We start from the raw sequence: 17,443 nt of genomic DNA, 5'->3' as shown, positions 1-17,443 counted from the left end.
GAGTGTGACGTGGAGTAACACGCCACATGTGTCTCATAAGTTTGGGAATTGCGGATCAGCTTAATCCATCCACAGTCAAACAGACTGTATGAAAACCATGTGATCTCCCACCCTGCGTGGCTCAGGGAGAAATAAAACACATCCCACACTGCCAAGCTGAGGACCCCAGCGCCCCTGGAGGAAGATGAAGCTTCCCGCAAAGAAAAGTGTTTGGAAGAGAGGGGTTAAGCCTCACAGGCTTGTTTGTACGTCCCCGTCTCTTGTTTTTTTGCTGTCGAGTTGCGGGCCCCCTTTTCTCAGGCAATGTGTTTTTTAAGAGCTCTCTGAGTACGATGCCCAGGAGATGGCTCGCGTGACTTCTGCTGTGCGCTCGGCTCCGGCGCAGAAGCGCCGGGGAGACATTTTTTCCTCCCCCGGGATTTGTAAACAAAAACCAGCCTCAGTTCACATTGTGGCCGCGCAGCGTGATGGAGGTATTGCGGCGCTCTGTCCAATTAACGTGTTTACGGCTCCCTCCTCCCGGGCGCAACGAGGGATTCTTAAAATCGCTACACGAGCAGGAATTACTTTTAATCCAGTTTGTTTGTTTATTTATTTATTTGTCGAACACAGCCACTCACCCGGTCATTTGTTTTTTTTTTTGTTTTTTTTTTCGGAAAACCGGGCAAAATAAGGGGGGGGGAGAGAGAATGGGAGGCCATGCTGTGCAAAAATACTCCCTCCCTAAACTTAATACACTCCAGATCTGCACTGCTTGTGTCTTCAGAAAGTCATGTCTGGACAAGTTTGTAAATAATGCTTGGGAGGGTTTTCAAGTATTTTTGTCAAGCCATAATCCCTCACAGTGCAACATTGCGCTGTATTCTCAGAAAACAATAACAGGTTTAAAACAGTTTTTTTAGCCGGGTGTATTTTCATTATTTGTCTCCAGGAACCTGAGTAAAAAGTGACTTCTGTTTCCTGTGTGTTTTATATATATTGAGGTCATTCAACAGCAAGTGTATTATATTATGCTATGTGAAGCCTCAGGGGCCCGGTGATATAAAGGTTGAGACTGTGCGAAAATATGGTAGCAGTTGCCATATGAACTCAATTGAGCCCTTATCTTGATTTTGCTCCCAGACTGCGACTTACAGACAGGTTCAGCCTTAGCTTTCCTGGCCTTTATACCGTAGGTCATATATCATAATGCTGTCACGCTATAGCAGTATCTGTGTTGTTTCTGACATGATGTGGGGGGGTATGCGTATGTCTTGAACCAGCATAGGACACCTGCATGGTGTCATTGGCATGGCAACCCCTGGCAGTCCAGGTGTCTGTGGGTGTGTCATCAGATGACATCACACTGGAAGCCCTCTGGCTCCCTTAAATGGCTGGAGGTGTGTGTGGTTGCAACGCTTTATGGTTAATGACTATATTATCAGAAATAGGGTCATGCTTTTGTGACTCACGGTAGTGGTGATACTACAGAGGCAGAGAGCTGCCAAGTCAGTCATAGTGTGTAAACGTCAATGAAATGGGGAAAAAACTTTTGAAAATATCCCGTGAGAACGTTTGCCTTTTGTCACTCTGCTTGTTTAGCAGGAGGGAGCTGGAGGAGTTGGTGGTTGTGTGAGAGGTCTTTGCCTTCCGAGGGATGGGTGGAGACATGTTTTGTGGACGTGCGGTGGTGTGAGGGTCGTGGGTCTGCTGCTGTGTGGAGAGAGCCTAGAGCTGGAGCATTCAAGCCCAACTGTTTGCTAAACTGTGTATAAACCTCATCAGTAAGTAGTCTTCATCAGTGGGGCAGCAGTGTAGCATATTGGTAAGGTACAGGGCTTGTAGCCAAAAGGTTATTGGTTCAGTTCCCCGCTGGGGAGCTGCTGCTGTACCCTTGGGCAAGGTACTTAACCCACAGTTGCCTCAGTAAATACCCAGTGATGTAAATGGATAACATGTAAACATTGTGACATACGTAAGCTCTAGGTAAGAGTGTCTACTAAATGACAATAATGTAATGTAGTATTTGAGAGCTCCCTATAGCTGCTTGTGGAGGCACTGTATTCTGGGAGCACTGGCCCTACTGTGCCTGCACTGGAGGGTTCTGAAGCAGTCAAGCTCACACCTCCCCACAGAGAGAGGGGGAAAGCTGGAGAGAAGAACCCACAGAAGGGTAACTCACCACCCCCATTTCACACCGAGGAACCAAAAGAGAATTCACTTCAGAGGGAATTACTATTGAGAATTACTATTTTATATGTCTACACATTCACTTATAGTGTGTTTTTTGCACCTTGGCTGGATAAATGCTCTTATTCTTGTAATAAACAAGGGTCTTGCACATGTTTGCAGGCACAAGTGTAGCATGACCACAGTGTCCAACAGGGCTAGCAGGGTCTGTTCCTGGCCGCAGCAGCTGGTCATGTGACCAGGTGGTATGTGTGTGTATATGTGTGTGGGGGGGTCAGTGGCCTGTGTTCACCCTGGATGCTAGAGTTCAATCCCTGGCCAGAAATAGGCCTGACCACTAGAGAGCCACCATATGGTCACAGTACTGCTGGCGCAGATGGATTTGTCCAAACAGAGAAGCGACCAGATCCCTTTCAGAGCACGGGAGCCGTTTGTGGACTCTGACACCTGCAAGGACGTTCCTGCGGTTATTTTCGCCCTCCTCAGGGCCCAGCACAGTGCAGCTACCTTTGCCTCTCGCGGCCACGCCCTCTGCCCACTCCCTCAAACCTAGTGGCAGCCTGCCATCCTCACACAAGAGCTGGGGCCGGGTGGATTCAGGGACTTTTGTGCCTGCACAAAAGCGCTGCAGAAGGACAGGTCGGGGCAGAGATGGCTTCCCGGCAGACCTCAGTGTACCTGCGCAGGTAGATCGCCAACCTCTGCTGACTCAACTTTCTCTGGAGACGGTACGTGGAAGCTTGAAATCTGGGTGGGGTGGTAGCTCAGCTGTGTGAACGTGTGGGCGGGTTGGTGGGAGAGGAGCAGCGAGCACAATGTTAACGCTGTTAACACAAAAGGAGCAGTTTACACAAGGGGCTCTGCAGGGCAAGAACTTATTATTCATATTGTTCATTATCTGGTATCCATTATGTGTGATTTTTTTCCCAGTCCACCCCAGGTCAGTGTGCGGGTCTAGTCGAGCCTGAGGGCAGTACCTGTGACGGTGTGTTTGGAGTCCCACCACCCCTAGCATGTCCAGGCATGTGAAGGCCTTCTTTGTCTCTGTTTGCTAGTTTTCAGGCAGAGAGAGAGGGAAAGACTGAAACTGACATTTCAGTGTTGGGCAAGGATGATGACATCACAGCATGAGGAGAGAGAACTGAAAAGCTGAACCATGCAAGGGCTTATCTTTCAGTGTCTCTTTTGGTGAAAGATGTTGATTGATGCAGAGGGGAAGCAAGTAGGGTTTTTTTCATGCGTCTGGTTTCATGTACCTTGAGAAAACATTAGGTGTGAGAAAAGCATTTTAGCCTCTGACTTCTGATTGCTGGTCCTCTCAGGTTTATTCACTGAGCTTGCGGGCACTGCCAGAAACCTTAGAGCTTGATTCAGCCCTGGGGTTCACCTGGAATGTGGCAAGAAATCCCAAGATTTCCTTGTTTAGTGTGAACTACTGGTGCTGTCTCAGATATGGCAGGGTGCAGGTACTGCAGTTCCTGATACACAAGCATTACAAATGGCCTTGCAATGAGTGAGTGCTTGTTGTGTCTTGTGGTGTTTTCTTGGTAAAAAGAATTGAATTGAATGACCTTCTCCGGGTGTGTGTGTGTGTGTGTGTGTGTGTGCATGTGTGTGTGCGTGTGTGTGTGAGTGAGAGAGCTCAGAAAAACTGTGTGTGTGTGTGTGTGTGTGTGTGTGCGTGTGTGCACGCTTCACTCTTTGCCATCTGGAGCAATAGAAGAGAGAACACTTAATCCCTGCAGTAGATTCCTAGTTTTGCCTCTTCACAAGAGGCGATTAGTGCTGCAAAGTCCTTGTCCCAGGCCCCTCACTCTTTCCACTGATTGGGGTCTATCCGTGGGTCTACTGGATCAAGCCCCTACTGCCCTCTGGGCCTGCCTATGCCTTTGAAGCTTCATATGTGATTCTCTTCTATCCAAAGTGCTGCTCCTTCACTTTCCGGGCATGGAAACACAATGTGCACTAACTACTGAACAAAGCAGAAGGCTTCCTCTCTGAATCTATCCCTTGTTCCCCTGTCATAACCTACATTTTAATCCCGTAACTTTCCTGCCCCTCGCTCGCCCCTTTAGGCGCCTATCTGAGAGTCAGATCTGAGGACAGCGTTGCCCTATTAAAGTAACTGTTAGGACTATATAGGATCATTATTCACGCTTATTAACCGCTGTTGTTGCAGTCTAGACTTGCCCTGGCAATGCTGTGCTTTCGCAGCAGATGTCATAGCTGTGGGCACACACAGGCGCACACACTTCTGTTGAGTTCGGGAGGATGACGTGTTGCATTCGAACACAATTATTTCAGTGTGTGGCTTAAAGACAAATCCCCCCGGGGGCCAGTTGTTTTGATTTGTACAGAGCTGTTTGACCCACAGTTCGTTCAGTGATGTGAGACTGTACAGGCAGCTGATGGGATGGTTTTCTGTTGTTTTTTTTTTTTTTTGTATTTGTGCCATGATCCGGATTATCATTCTGAGTTTTTCACATTGTTATTCCTGAAATGAACCCCCCGCATACGATAGCCATTAACACTTTGACGGCGGTTCGCCTGTATCTAGGACAGAGAAACTAATCTAATCCAGGACCTGGAAGTGCTACTTTTTTTTCTTGTTTCTTTTTTTCTCGTTTTTTCATTTAAATGAAGATTTTACTGTAAGTGACTCAGTATTGAAAGCAATGTTAGTTACGGTTTGGCAAGAGGAGTGATTTTTTTGATGTGGCTCCATCAAATATTTGCATATTTTGCATATCAGTGAAAGTATCACGGCTTCCTTGCCCTCATGTTAAAATCAGGATGGAGCCAGATGTGAAATGCCCCCCAGTGCATTGGACATTAAAACGATTGTGCAGTGTGTGGTGTGTAAGTGTGTGAGTGACCGTGTCCTCTCCCCTCCCCCTGCAGCTCTGACTGGGTGGAGATCCTGGAGCCCCGCTCCCGAGAGCGCATGTACGTCAACCTGGCCACGGGGGAGTGCGGCTGGGACCCCCCGGCCAACGTGGCGGTGCGCCAGTCCGACGGCAACCAGTGGTGGGAGCTCTTCGACACCAACAACAACCGCTTCTACTACTACAACTCGGCCAGCCAGCAGACGGTGTGGCACCGGCCGCAGAACTGCGATATCGTGCCGCTGGCGCAGCTGCAGGCCATGAAGCGCAGCTCCGAGTCCGAAATCCGGGGCCACACCGGCAAGCTGCGCGGCTCCGGCGGTGCGGGAGGGGAGGGCCGGCGCACCCCCCTGCTGGGACCCGGGCCGGGGGCCTACGTCGTACCTCCCCCTCAAGACCCAGACAGCAGTGGGAGAGAGACCCCTTCTAAGGGCAGAGGCGACAGCCTGGACAACAGGAAAGACACTGCCAGGTAAAGTCCCGCTTGCACCACTATTACCAGATTCCTGAATGTCTTCCAGGATAGGGATTCCAAGAAGGCTTCCATGGCACTGTCTGCATTAATACTGTCTTTATCTCTGAGATGTATTACTCTGGATTACTGTGCCTTTACACCATACTGGTATCCGTCATTTTCACTTTGCCTGGCTGCAGAATTCTCTGATGCAACAAGGTGACATACCAGGCCTAAATTTATTTGGCGCATTCTCAGTTTTCAGTCTGAGTCAAATACGGTCAACTTTCCGTCCTGCGTGTTGTAATTCGAAAGTAAACAGAGAGAGAAGGAGGGAGGGAGAGGAGAGAGAAGGACGGTGAAAGAGAGATAACCCAAACTGTTTAGGAGCGGTGCTGACACTGGAACAGCCCTTTGAAACTGTGCGTAATGAGATTGTAACCAGTCTGTAATGAGATCGTTCAGTCGCCGCGTCTCCATGAAATCTCTGCCTGGGCCTTGATGGAGGAGTCCCGTCAATCCTGTTAGCAGTGTGCAATTAGCCAGGGCTGAGACTGTCTGAGAATGGGGCTAGCCCATCGGGTGGATTGCTCTGAAGAAGACTCAGCCACTGATGAATTTACTCAAAAGTCCACACAAATGTACATTCCATCACCTGTGATGGAAAAGCTTGTGTGTTACTCACAAGTTTCCTGGGCAGTTCTGACTTACATTACAAGTTAGGAAGCACTTTTTGTTTTTTGTTTTGTGCCATCAGGGTTCATATTATGCCTCAGTATATTTGGCACTCATTTAGAGTGTAGAAGATTAAGATTTCAAAAGGTCTGGGGCTGGCGAGTGCAGATTGCGTTCATAATCCTGACTACTCCTCTCTAGAGCATGACGTCAAACTCACTTTGACTTTGCAGGGCAGGTGACTTGCACGGTAGCACTTAAATAAAACGCTGGCGTGTGCAGAGGCCATGACGTTCCAGTCATGTAGAAGCACATCCTATTTCCCTTTCTCTGCCGAATAAAGTCTGCCCAGTAAGATACCGAAACAGCATGTTTAATACACTGTCACATGTGCTGGTTCACAGCCCTGCCCATGTCAACCCCCCAACAACCCCCCCCTCCTGTGTAACCAGATCCCAGACAGTCCATCTTTATCCCTGGCCCCATGCCACACTGGTCTTATTCAGCTACCTTGTGTTCTCTGAGAGAGCTGGTCTGCTTTTTTTATTTAAAACAACTGAGCGCCTCAGTAAGTGGAAAGGTGTGGGTCGACGGTGAGGAGCTATGGTGGGGAGCACCAGACACTTGTGGTGGAACCGGCCGCACTGCGTGAGGGGAAAATGTGACTTAGTTTTATCCACCCTCTTCCTCTCGCTAAAATCACTGCTGCGCGCAGATTAGACCGTGCTCGCGGTGGCCGCGACCCATATATGGGTAACAGTTGATCCCAGTCATTCCCACCTTCCCTCAGAGAAAAATGGCAGAGTGAAAACGCAAAGCCCCTGGAGTGGATGTCGAGCGGTAGGTTTTCTGTCAGCCCTTAAAATAAACTCTCCGCACTTGAGCTCCCCTCAGCCCCCGGCGTGGAAGCGTTTTTGACTGGGGGTCCCCGCGTCCCGGGCAGGGTTAACTAGGCCAATTGGCCCAAAGGGAGGGCTACCCTTTCTCTGCGGTGGTGTAATGGAAAGGGCGAAAGGGCCGCTTCCTTTTGGCACTTAGAGGAGTGCTCCTGGATTTAGCTTAACACGCAGGGCCCTTCGGGCAGATCATTCCGGGCACCCGTGGATGACAGCTGGGATTGCGCCGGTCATTAGAGCCCTCACACTCTGTGCCAAACAAAGAAGCATATGTGTGTGCGCGTGTGTGTGCATGCGTGTGTAAGAGGAGCAAAGCTGGAAAGTTCAGCCCCCCCAGTTGACTCACTAAATGGGCCTTCACCTCGCGCCACCGTCCCAGAGTTCCCGTACAGAACTGTCAGCGTCGAGTTACAGCCTGCCGGAAACAAGCTGCGGCCGTGTCCACCGTGCAGGGCCTACCCTTTCAGCCCAGATCCCTGCTTTTCCCATCAGCGTCATGGGCCTAGGAGCAAGGAGTTCATCTCTGTCCCGTACGTCAGTGATGGTTACCTTCAAAATGTCAGTCTGGTGTATTCAACACCCTGCTAGAGTCTGAGCGCCTCAGACAAAAGATGTAGGATTTGTCTGATGGGGGTGGTAAGTCAGCAATTTCAAATGCTGGATTCAGGATATTTCTTCTGAAAGCTATTAATCTAAAAGGCAGGGCTTCATTTTCATTTGTTACTGGTTTTGACTGAAGTTTTTTATTTGAATTCAGTGATCTTTACCCAGCAGTCCTTGCCTGGTATGACGTAGTGCCTGTTTAGTCACTTCTCCTAATCAATGACAAACAAGAATTGTATTTATTGCATATTGGCTGCCTTTTATCTCATGTGACTGGAATTTGACCCTGCTTGACTCATCTGGAAAATACCAAAACTCCCCGTGTACGTATCACTCTCTGCTGCTGCTCTGTCATCACGGGTCACCCCAAGTGAATTTGATCCAATTTGGACTGAAGGGCCGCACAAAGGTCGCTGACCTTTCTCTCAGGAGATGTCACTCCTCTTTTTTTCAACTAGAGCAGCTGGAACGAATGTTTTTCACACGGGGCTGTTTATGAAAGTAAAAGAAGTGAAATCCCCTCGCTGGCAATGTGACATGAGGCGACCGCTCTGGGACTCAGGGGCTGATGATGTTCTCTGTTCCATCCTCTGGTTCTGCTGAGAGAGGGGGTGGGGGGTCTGAGATGTCTGTACCATGTTATGCTGAAATACAATTTGCTGTTTAGTCTGGGGTGAATTAAAGGGTTTACTGGTGTAATGAAATTAGTAAACCAGTCACAAACAACCAACACAAAGAACAGCCGTTACAAAACATAACTTTCCTTACAGACACCAATTTGCCAGCTAAGGAGTGCAGTTTTTAGCCTGCCTCAGACTGGACAGATGCAGTCAGATTACGAAACAAATGTGAATACCATTTATAGAAACATGAAATTGACTAAATGCCTAAAAAAAGAAGAAAGACAGATCTATTCAAGTCAGACTTGGTTACCCCTGCCTATGCACTGTGAGCAGCAGATACTGAAAATGCTGATTTACAGGAAAGGGGATGATGGATTGTAAAATGTTCATGACTGAAATAGAGCTTCTCTTACTGTTAGGGGAAGTATTTTTTCAACCATCCCTAGTGCCACTAGATTGTTAAAATCCCCATCCAGGAAGAGGGTCAGACTTTAACCCTGGCTGTGGGGCTTTTTTTTAAATTGGGGAACTTTGGTCGTGCTTAATAAATAGAAACCATCACATTCTTGTGATTATTGCCTTCACACTCGATGATGTCATTGTCTTTCCATGCCGTTTGTGATGATGAGCAGCCCTTAATTGTTTGAGGAAATGAGGGGGAAAAAATTCTGTAGAAACCGGTCTTGACTCATAAATGTATAGAAATGGCATGACTTGGTTCTTCAGCTGTTAAAGATGAGCACCCTCAGAGGCATCCCATTAGGACTCATTTTCTTTCCCTAATTACTGCTTTCCTAACATGCATGAGAGGAACCCTGAACTTGCTGAGTGTTTCGGTGCCAAGCGTCTGACCGGCAGACTTTAATGAATTGAAGGTGGCTCTCAGTTTTTTTGTCTTGAAGTAATGGAATCAGCCTTAAATGGGAACACACATTCCCTTGTTAAGTGTTTCTGGGCAGTCAGGTTTAGCTATTGGCACACCTGACTGTGCGGTGATTGACACCACTCAAGAGGCCGTGGAGTTCCTTCTAACCACATAGAAGCTCTGTCTTTCTGTCAATTTCTCTCCCTCCTTTCTTGCCCTTCCACACACCCCACCCACCCCTGTGTGTCTCTGTGGGTGTGCATGGCCAGCCTTCTCTTCATAAAACTAAATCAGGAGCCTTAACACAATTAAAACCGGGGAAGGAATTCTAGCCCTCGCCGGTCTTATTTTAGACGCACATGTAGTGCTGCCAGAGGAATTAGGCAGGGGCTGCAGCCGGAGCCCGCGGATCCTAAAAGGGTGCGCCCCTGGGCGGCCCCGACGCTAGAGACCCGCTGACATGGACTGGAGCGCCGCCCCCCACTCGCCTCTCCCATCCCTGCACCCGCTCCTGGGGTGAGAGAACCGCTCCTTGTGCGCCCCCCCCCCCCCCCCCCCCCCCCCCCACCACAGCTCCTGCTACGCTAACCGCAGGGCCGCTGGCCAAACCCTCTCAGCCCCTGGTCTGCTCAGCGTGAAGGTGAGTGGGGCCCGGGCCGGCGTGGAGTGGGAACACACATCCAGCCTCTCTCTCTCTCTTCAGCGGACCCCTAGGGACGGGACACAGAGGAACAATAGACAGCTTTTGGATCGTTTTCCTATCAGAGGGGATCTTGTGTGACCGCTGTCCCTTTTTTTTCTTTTTTAATCCGTCCCCTAATCAGGCTTTCCTTGCGAGGGGACGCTCACACTGCAGTGACATATGGGTTGTCTCACGGGTCCGCCACCCGAACGCAGTGCCTTTTGTGGGTCCTGCCCCTTTGATCATTGGCGAGAGGAGTGCACGTAAGGAGGAACACACGGCAAGGCACTCGTTAATGTTTGCCTCAGCTTGTTCTATCTGAAGTGGCTTTGTGAGTTAGTGTGACACAGGACCTGAGGGAGGTGAGTATGACAGGCTGTTCCAGCATGCAGTTGTTGTGTTACATTTTTCTGTGTTCATGTGAAAGTTTTTTTTTTTCTTGAAGTCGGGGTTTTTTTTTTTTTCCTTTACACTCGCAATTTTGTTTGGTGTAAACAGACATAATCGCAGGTCATAATTACGATTCAATTGTTTCTGGTCTGGAGGCGCTCTTAGCTGCGATTTAAAGGCACTTCGGTTCCGTTTCAGTCACGGCGCTCAAGCGTAAAGAGTGTGCAGCTATGCTTCACTTTGGGGTGTTGTGGTTGGCAAGATCACTTGACGAGAAAGCACGATTATGTAAAGGAAACTCATGCGAAGGACAGAGTCGGCTTTACTCCTATAATGCATTTTATTCACTACATGTGTTTGCTGTTAGACATTAATGTTTGAGGAATGTCATTTCACCCTCACACAGAAAAAGGCATAACAGATTGCCTCATTGCGTTCATGACAGCAGAGGGAATGGCAGAGATTGTGCCACAAACCTGGCGAGAAGGAAAGAGTTTTATACCTCTTCCCCAGCTTCTGACTTATCTCGCACAAAGAGGATTTGGTTTTATGGCAGTAATCTGAGAAGCACATTCTTCCATTATCTGCGGCCATATGAATATTTCTGTTTAGATTACATTCTGATGTAAACATTTTTCATTAGTCTCTGAGCAAATAAAGAGATGACTTAGTGGGGGTTGTTTTATCTTTTATGAGAGGATCAAAGGAAATAGACTCAGTGACATGTGAAGAATAACTAGGTGCACCGCTACTCTGAGCACCGTAAATCCCTTCTAAGTGCTTTTGCTCTACTGAATCAGACATGGCTGTAAAATACAGATCTCTCCACAGTGGAAAGGCGATTGCCAGAGTGTCTGGATGAGATGTGCCGGTGATGTCACTTTCTCGAGTGCATCACTATTCTCACAGTTCTGAGAATGTGCATTCAAGATGACAGAAGCCACTGCTGTTCTTATCCCAACAAAGGGTGAATCAATGCAGATTTTGCTCATAAGCTGCTCTGAGCCAGGATGACTTTGATACTTGTCTCCCTGCACTGTGTGAAACCTGAATACAGACTTCAGGTCCTGCTTTGGCTTGCTGTGTTTTTTTTTACTGCTGCATGCCTGACTTTAGCCCTGTGTGCTGTAGCAGGGGTAGGAAAGGCCTAGATCTTTTTACTTGGCGGTCTCTGCAAGTCTCCCTGTGCTGGTCTGTCTGGGAGGATTCTGCAGTGAGGTCACTGTCTGTCCTGGTGGCCATTCCAAGGACACCCTTGCAGGCTAGTTTCAGGCAGTCTGGGCAGCACTGGGCTTCAACACTGCTCACATTCTGGGGTATGCAAAAGCCAGCACGCACAGTGTTTTTTCTAGGGTGGGATACGACCTGACTGGGTTTCCTGTCTTCCCGACACTCTGGTGTTGGTTTAATCACTGCTGAAGGGCCGGGGAGGGGGAGCTGGATCCGGGGAAAGATTGGGAACTGTTTTTGCACGGGATAGAGGACACGTTCTCCCAGTCCTGTTGACATGGATGGGCGTAATACCAGCAGACAATGGCCTCTTCATCTCATCTGATCCAGAGGGATGTTTTCCTCCTTAGCCTTTGTGTTCTCCCCATGCAGTTGCCCAGATCCATTATCACTCATTCCCCCGGTCTCCCTTCTAAAGAGTACCTGCATGCTGCGACACTGTCTCCTCTAATCGCGATACCTGGCATTCTTCACAGCAGGTGCGAAAGCTGTGCGGGTCTGGGGAGAGTATGGGGGGGGTGATTGGGTACGAGCCGCCCACAGTGACAGATGGAAGGGAAGCACGAAAGGACCGAAGAGGAGACAGATGTGAACAGCCACGGGGACATCGCACGCCTCAGGCCGCGTACGCAGGTCAGGACCCGCGCAGCTCAGCAACAGGACACTGTGTGATCCAGAGCGAGCCGCGTAGGAGAACCGCGGTCCCTCTCCTCCACCGCGCCCTTTAACAACCCTGTCAAGGGGACGTAATTTATGGAGGAAGATTCCCCGGGTTTGGTTTCCCGAGCTGCAGATCCGCTTCCCCTCTCACCAGTCACCGGAGGAGGAAATCTTAAACATGCGCTCTGCAGGGGGGAGAGTTATTAGAGAGACAGAGAGGGAGAGAGACAGAGACAGAGCGAATGGAAGTAGTGCCTTTTTTTCCGTGTGGTGTGCGGCCGTCGTGCTCGGATTCAGTTTATTGCCCTCCTCAAGCAGGAAGAGATAAATCTATTATCATACATCAGAAGGGGGCTCGGCAACAGAACCACTCAAAAGAGACGTCTGTGTCCAGCCCTGATTGGGAGAGATGAGATGGCAGTTTGCAGAATTTTTTTTTTGTGATTGCTAGGGGAGCGGTAGTTGTTGTTGGACGTTAGGGGTTCCATGGCGGTTTCTGCAGCCTCAGTTTGGCATGCCAGCACGGGCTCGATTTACAGTAGGGCACGTCCTGGAAGATGCCTCCCATAGTTTCCTTATAATCCAGACTGTACTGCTCCAGCAAGGCCAAACAACACCCTCTTATTTATCTCCCTTAAATAGAACACACAAATGTTCCCAAATGTTTTGTCCACTGTACCCCTATCTTGGTCTGTAGATGTCCTATGCACTCCTACCAGCACAAATTATTTTAAAATTAATTGTAGTACAAAGGTGAACACAGCGAAGAGTGTGCAGCAACGCTGAATGTTGATTACTTGAATAGTGTTATGCTCACACTCACCGATTTAGGAGTGTTGTTGGCCTGATCTGACACTGTTGCTCATTGAATGGATAGACTTCTGTTCTTTTGTGCTGGAAGCCGCTCAGGATAAGAGCATCTGCTAAATGAATGTAATGTAATGTAATGAACGCGATCTGCCTGTACATGAATTATACTCAGTCTCCCCTCCTGACATCTCCAGTGTCTCTAGGGTGCTTGTATTCCATCTTTTTGGACCAGAGGACTAGACTCTCAGACCTATGACTCACCTTTGTGTCCATGCCAGTCTGAATCAGCCAAAAAATGGCAGAGAAATGAATGCTAATGTGATGTTAAAAAGGGTGATCAGTTCATCTGATTGACTGTGTATTTACTAGACTAGTAATGCTACTTCTGTAATGCTTGCTGTTTTCTTGCGTTCTGACTGATGGGGGGATCCAGAAGGAGTTTCGCTCTTTCTGAGTGTGATCTCATACACCCCTCACAGGTGTGATTGTGTTCTCAGTGTCTGGCTTGTAGATTCTTCCCCTTCCTGTTGCTGTGCTATTTGGGAAGTCCTGAGCAAAATCCCACCTCCCCATTCCCTGGGGTGGGTGAATATGAGGGGTACTTCCCAATTCCCAGTTTACCCCGATGACTCATTTACTGAGTATGTTTGCGCGTCTGTGTGGATTGCTGGCATTTATTTTGGGGAGAGAAGCCTGAAAAACAAATGGGGGACATTTACTTATTCCTCCCCAGACACGCTCTGTTCAAGAAAATGGACATCGAGAAAGCCTGGAGCCAAGATACCATGGCTGCCTGGAACAAATTGAAACTCCATGACTGCAAATGTAATTTGTCCCTCCATATCCAAAATTGAGTTACTGAAGTTTCTAAGCACTTTAACTTCATTTGCCTCCTCTCAGCTTCAAAGATTGCACCCCAGTCACGGCCCATAAAAGTACACACATGTATATGGAAGTGTCTGCAGAAATATATGACAGATCATAAGATCATAAGTATATAGGCTATAATATTTATGAAGATATGTAAAAATCCAGAGTCAGGGGAAGACACTTAGCAGTACATCATAAGTATTTTTTCATTTTCCATTTTCCATTTTCAAACAATCATAAAAATGCGTCAGACTTAATATAAGGTTTAACTTCATTAGGCCTGCATACAATATACTTCATAAACATTAGCACGCAACACCTTCATGAGCATAGCATTACCACTTTAAACAGCTCACTTTTTCACTTACACTTTGTACATAAGGTGTACATTATCAATGCACCTGAACCATCATGATGCAGTACAGTTGTTCATAAATTGCTTGCAGAGATAATGCTGTGCTCATGAAGACACTGTGAAAGTTAGATTTAACAGAAAGAGTGGCAGTAAAAAATGTTCTGTTGTCGTAACCAGCCTTGACTTGTAGCCGAGCCCAAGCATATGTTGGCTTAGCATCCGCCACCAATAGGAAGCCGAGGGCTGTCTTTAAGGACTTGGACCGAAACTTGCAACTTTATTAGATGCACTTTGTACACATTCATTGTGAGTCGCTCTGGCTAAGACCGCCTGCCAGATGACAAAATGCAATGTGTTGTGTTGTGCAGTTCACATCCAGGGCCTGCTGAAGCCTCCAAAAACGAGGAATTCCAAAGTCAATTCAAATCATCTTCATGGACTTTCCCATGACCGATATCCTCAGGACCCGTCCCCCTTTTCTTTGTTTGCCCCTCCCTGGGCCGGCTCTCCCCCTCCCTAGCTGCAGAGGACTGCGGAGCCGAGTGCCAGACACCTGTTTAGGATGCTGGCACTGATCTTGCGGCCATTGTCCCTCTAATCTGAACCTTGTGACTGTCGAGGACGGAGCTCGGGCCATAGGGGAAACCACTCCCTTCCTTCACCCCGGCGGTTGGCCTGGAGTCTGACCATAACGCCGCAGGGCCTCCCTCGTGAAAACACCAGCAGGGTCTGCAGCTACCTCACAGCTGTGTCGTCCTCTCCCTCTCTCTTTGCTTAACTCCTACCGCCATCAAAACCACTGATTCGGGTCAAGTGCCCTGTGGATTTGCTGTCCACGCCGTATGTGTAAAGAAGCAGATGCTTTTCATTGGAAAGGTCAAGTGGGCGGTGGAATTCTTGACCCGGTTCTTAAATGGTTTACACTTCCAACTGGAGTGCCCCGCGCCGAGGTTTGAAGCTGCCTGGCCGCATGTAGGCGGAAGTTCCCTCTGAGCGGCATTAAACAATGCGAGTGTGGGACTCGACAAAGTCTTTAACGTACGGAAACACTCACGGAGGATGTCTGCGGCGGACAGCTGAAGCTGTAAAATTCTGTCATAAAATGGAGAACATGGGAAAAGTGTGTAACCCTATTTCCCTGGTGTTGGTTTCAGCTCTGGCTGAACTGTAAGCCTCATCCTCGGATTCTTTCGGCCAAATAGGATTAGAGCCAAAGAGGCTAGCTCCCAGCCCCGAGAACAAAGCGGCCCGTGGAGCATGTGATCTGGGCCTGACGTGCACTCCCCCACCACGTTTTCCATAACCACCTTCCCGTCCAATGGCTGCAAATTAGCAGGGATGTTTCTCCAGCTGCTGCGCTGTCAACCCTATATATAGATAGTGAATATACTGTACAGCATAGTCCTCATCAGCCCTGCTGCACCATGTGTTATTGTTGCCCTCCTTTCGAAAGGAAAAATACCTGACCTCTCTTGTGTGAGTGCAGACCTGAGTAATTGTAAGCAAATACTTTCCTTATGTTACATGCAAATACACTCTTCATTTCCCTCTCTGTGGAGGCTTGGACTGCGGATAGGGATTCAGGTGCTGGGGGGGATTATTGCAGATAATCAGTAGTATACAGCTGCTGTTGTACACACCCCCCTCCCACAGTGGGGCAGAGCAGTAGTACCACACCGACTTCACTCCTGAAGCCGCAGCACCTGTTAATAGGCTGTTGGTCTCATGTGGATCAGATTGAGAGTGTGCTTTGTACTGCAATCACCTCGGTGTCCTTTATACTTGGGTGCCTTGCAGTTGCCTCAGGCTGTAAACCAGCATACACTTCACACTGACAACAGCAAACAGCACATACCTCACCTGTGGAACTACAAACATAAAAAAAACAACATTCAGCAGGGCATGTTTGTCTGTTTATTATACACCGGTTGGTCTGGTTTCCATCCGAAAGTTCTGAGAAAAAAACTATGTTCAGGTTTCAGCTCACAGTTCTGTAATTTATGCAGGTTTCTGTTAGTAAATGTAAATTGTTAGTTGTGGAAGGAGAGGATGTATGTAATGCTACTGTTCCACCGGTGAAGATGCTGCCAGTTCCTACTGAGAGAGAAAATATGCATTTGCAGCACCGGCTCACCACCTGGTCACGCTTCAGGGGGCAAACAATTGGCCGCTTTCTGCTTTGAGTATAAACAGCCAATGCGAGTTTCAAAAGTACAAGCTTTCCCTTTTCCTGCGAGAGCTGTTGTTGCGCCTGAGGCGTCCTCCCCGCGTCGGTTTTGCCGTCACAGTCGTCGTCAAAGTCATCAAAGCAAGGAATTATCCAGACTGGAATGCATTTCTCCCTTTTGGCAGCAGTCGGAGGTCATTTTCCGAACAGCCGGGATGACCGAGCTGTGGCAAATCTGTTATCAACCGGGGTCAATATTGGCCATTGCAGCAAAGTGTTTCATTTGACATTTTCAGTGAAGGAGGTCCCACAGCACGCACTGTCAGCTGCCTATGTAACTCTCACTGTTCTGTAAAGCTTCACACACAAATACACAGAAATGTGGATGTGTTGTGGTCTAATTTCTGTATTAATCGGGCAATCATTAAACTCATGTCTTCCAGCATTAGACTTATGGGGGAGACTTTATGGGGAGTCACTGGCTGGTGTCTGGCCAGCAGCATTGTGTGTGTGTGTGTGTGTGTGTGTGTGTGTGTGTGTGTGTGTGTGTGTGTGTGCGCTATCCATGCAGGAAGCCCTTGGAGAGGGACACAGTGTGTGGGACTGAGGAAGCCGGCGGTGTGAAGTACCAATTTACCAGTTACACATTAGCGCTGCTGAAAAGGTTCCACTGCCAGAGGAGGGATAAGGATTCTCCCCCTGTCCCACACAGGAAGTCCATTAAGAAGAAAAGAGGGGGGGGCGTTTGCAGATCACACAGAAGTGAGGCCATGAAGTCCTGCCCCCACCTTACCCCTCACCCTTGCACTATGGGACTGGCTGACTTATTCTTCCTGTTATATATCAGCAGAGTGAGCTCATCTCAGGAAGAACCTCTCCCACGGAGAGGGCCTGACTCTTCTGCATTCTCATCTTTCAGCGTGTAATGTAAATGTTCTGTCTCGTCTGTTTCCTTGGATCCAAAGCAGGATGTCTAACGTGGTGAAAAAAGGTGGCTCTGAAAGATCAACATACATAAATAGCTTAAACAAGCTTGAATTTAAACATAAAAGCTTGAAATTTAACATAGTTGTCAATACACTGTTTATGAATACTGTGTATTTTGCACA

The 17,443-nt window shown here is 48.3% G+C and overlaps 1 protein-coding gene across 3 annotated transcripts in view; it reads left to right on the top strand.

The window, feature by feature from the left end:
* The window catches only part of si:ch211-218g4.2 (rho GTPase-activating protein 39), a 63,946-nt gene that overhangs the window by 21,267 nt on the left and 25,236 nt on the right, over nucleotides 1-17,443 (top strand). For 2 of the 3 annotated variants that reach the window (XM_036533147.1, XM_036533146.1), the window contains exon 2: nucleotides 5,071-5,526. In XM_036533147.1, the coding sequence (XP_036389040.1) occupies nucleotides 5,071-5,526 (456 nt within the window). Of the gene's footprint in view, nucleotides 1-5,070; nucleotides 5,527-10,159; nucleotides 10,215-17,443 lie in introns of those variants that run through there. The other variant, XM_036533150.1, reaches the window with a different exon arrangement.

Source organism: Megalops cyprinoides, chromosome 7, assembly GCF_013368585.1.
Source record: "Megalops cyprinoides isolate fMegCyp1 chromosome 7, fMegCyp1.pri, whole genome shotgun sequence".
Classification (NCBI taxonomy): domain Eukaryota; kingdom Metazoa; phylum Chordata; class Actinopteri; order Elopiformes; family Megalopidae; genus Megalops; species Megalops cyprinoides.
The sequence above is the reverse complement of the archived record's forward strand: the minus strand, read 5'-3'. Positions and strand labels throughout refer to the sequence as shown.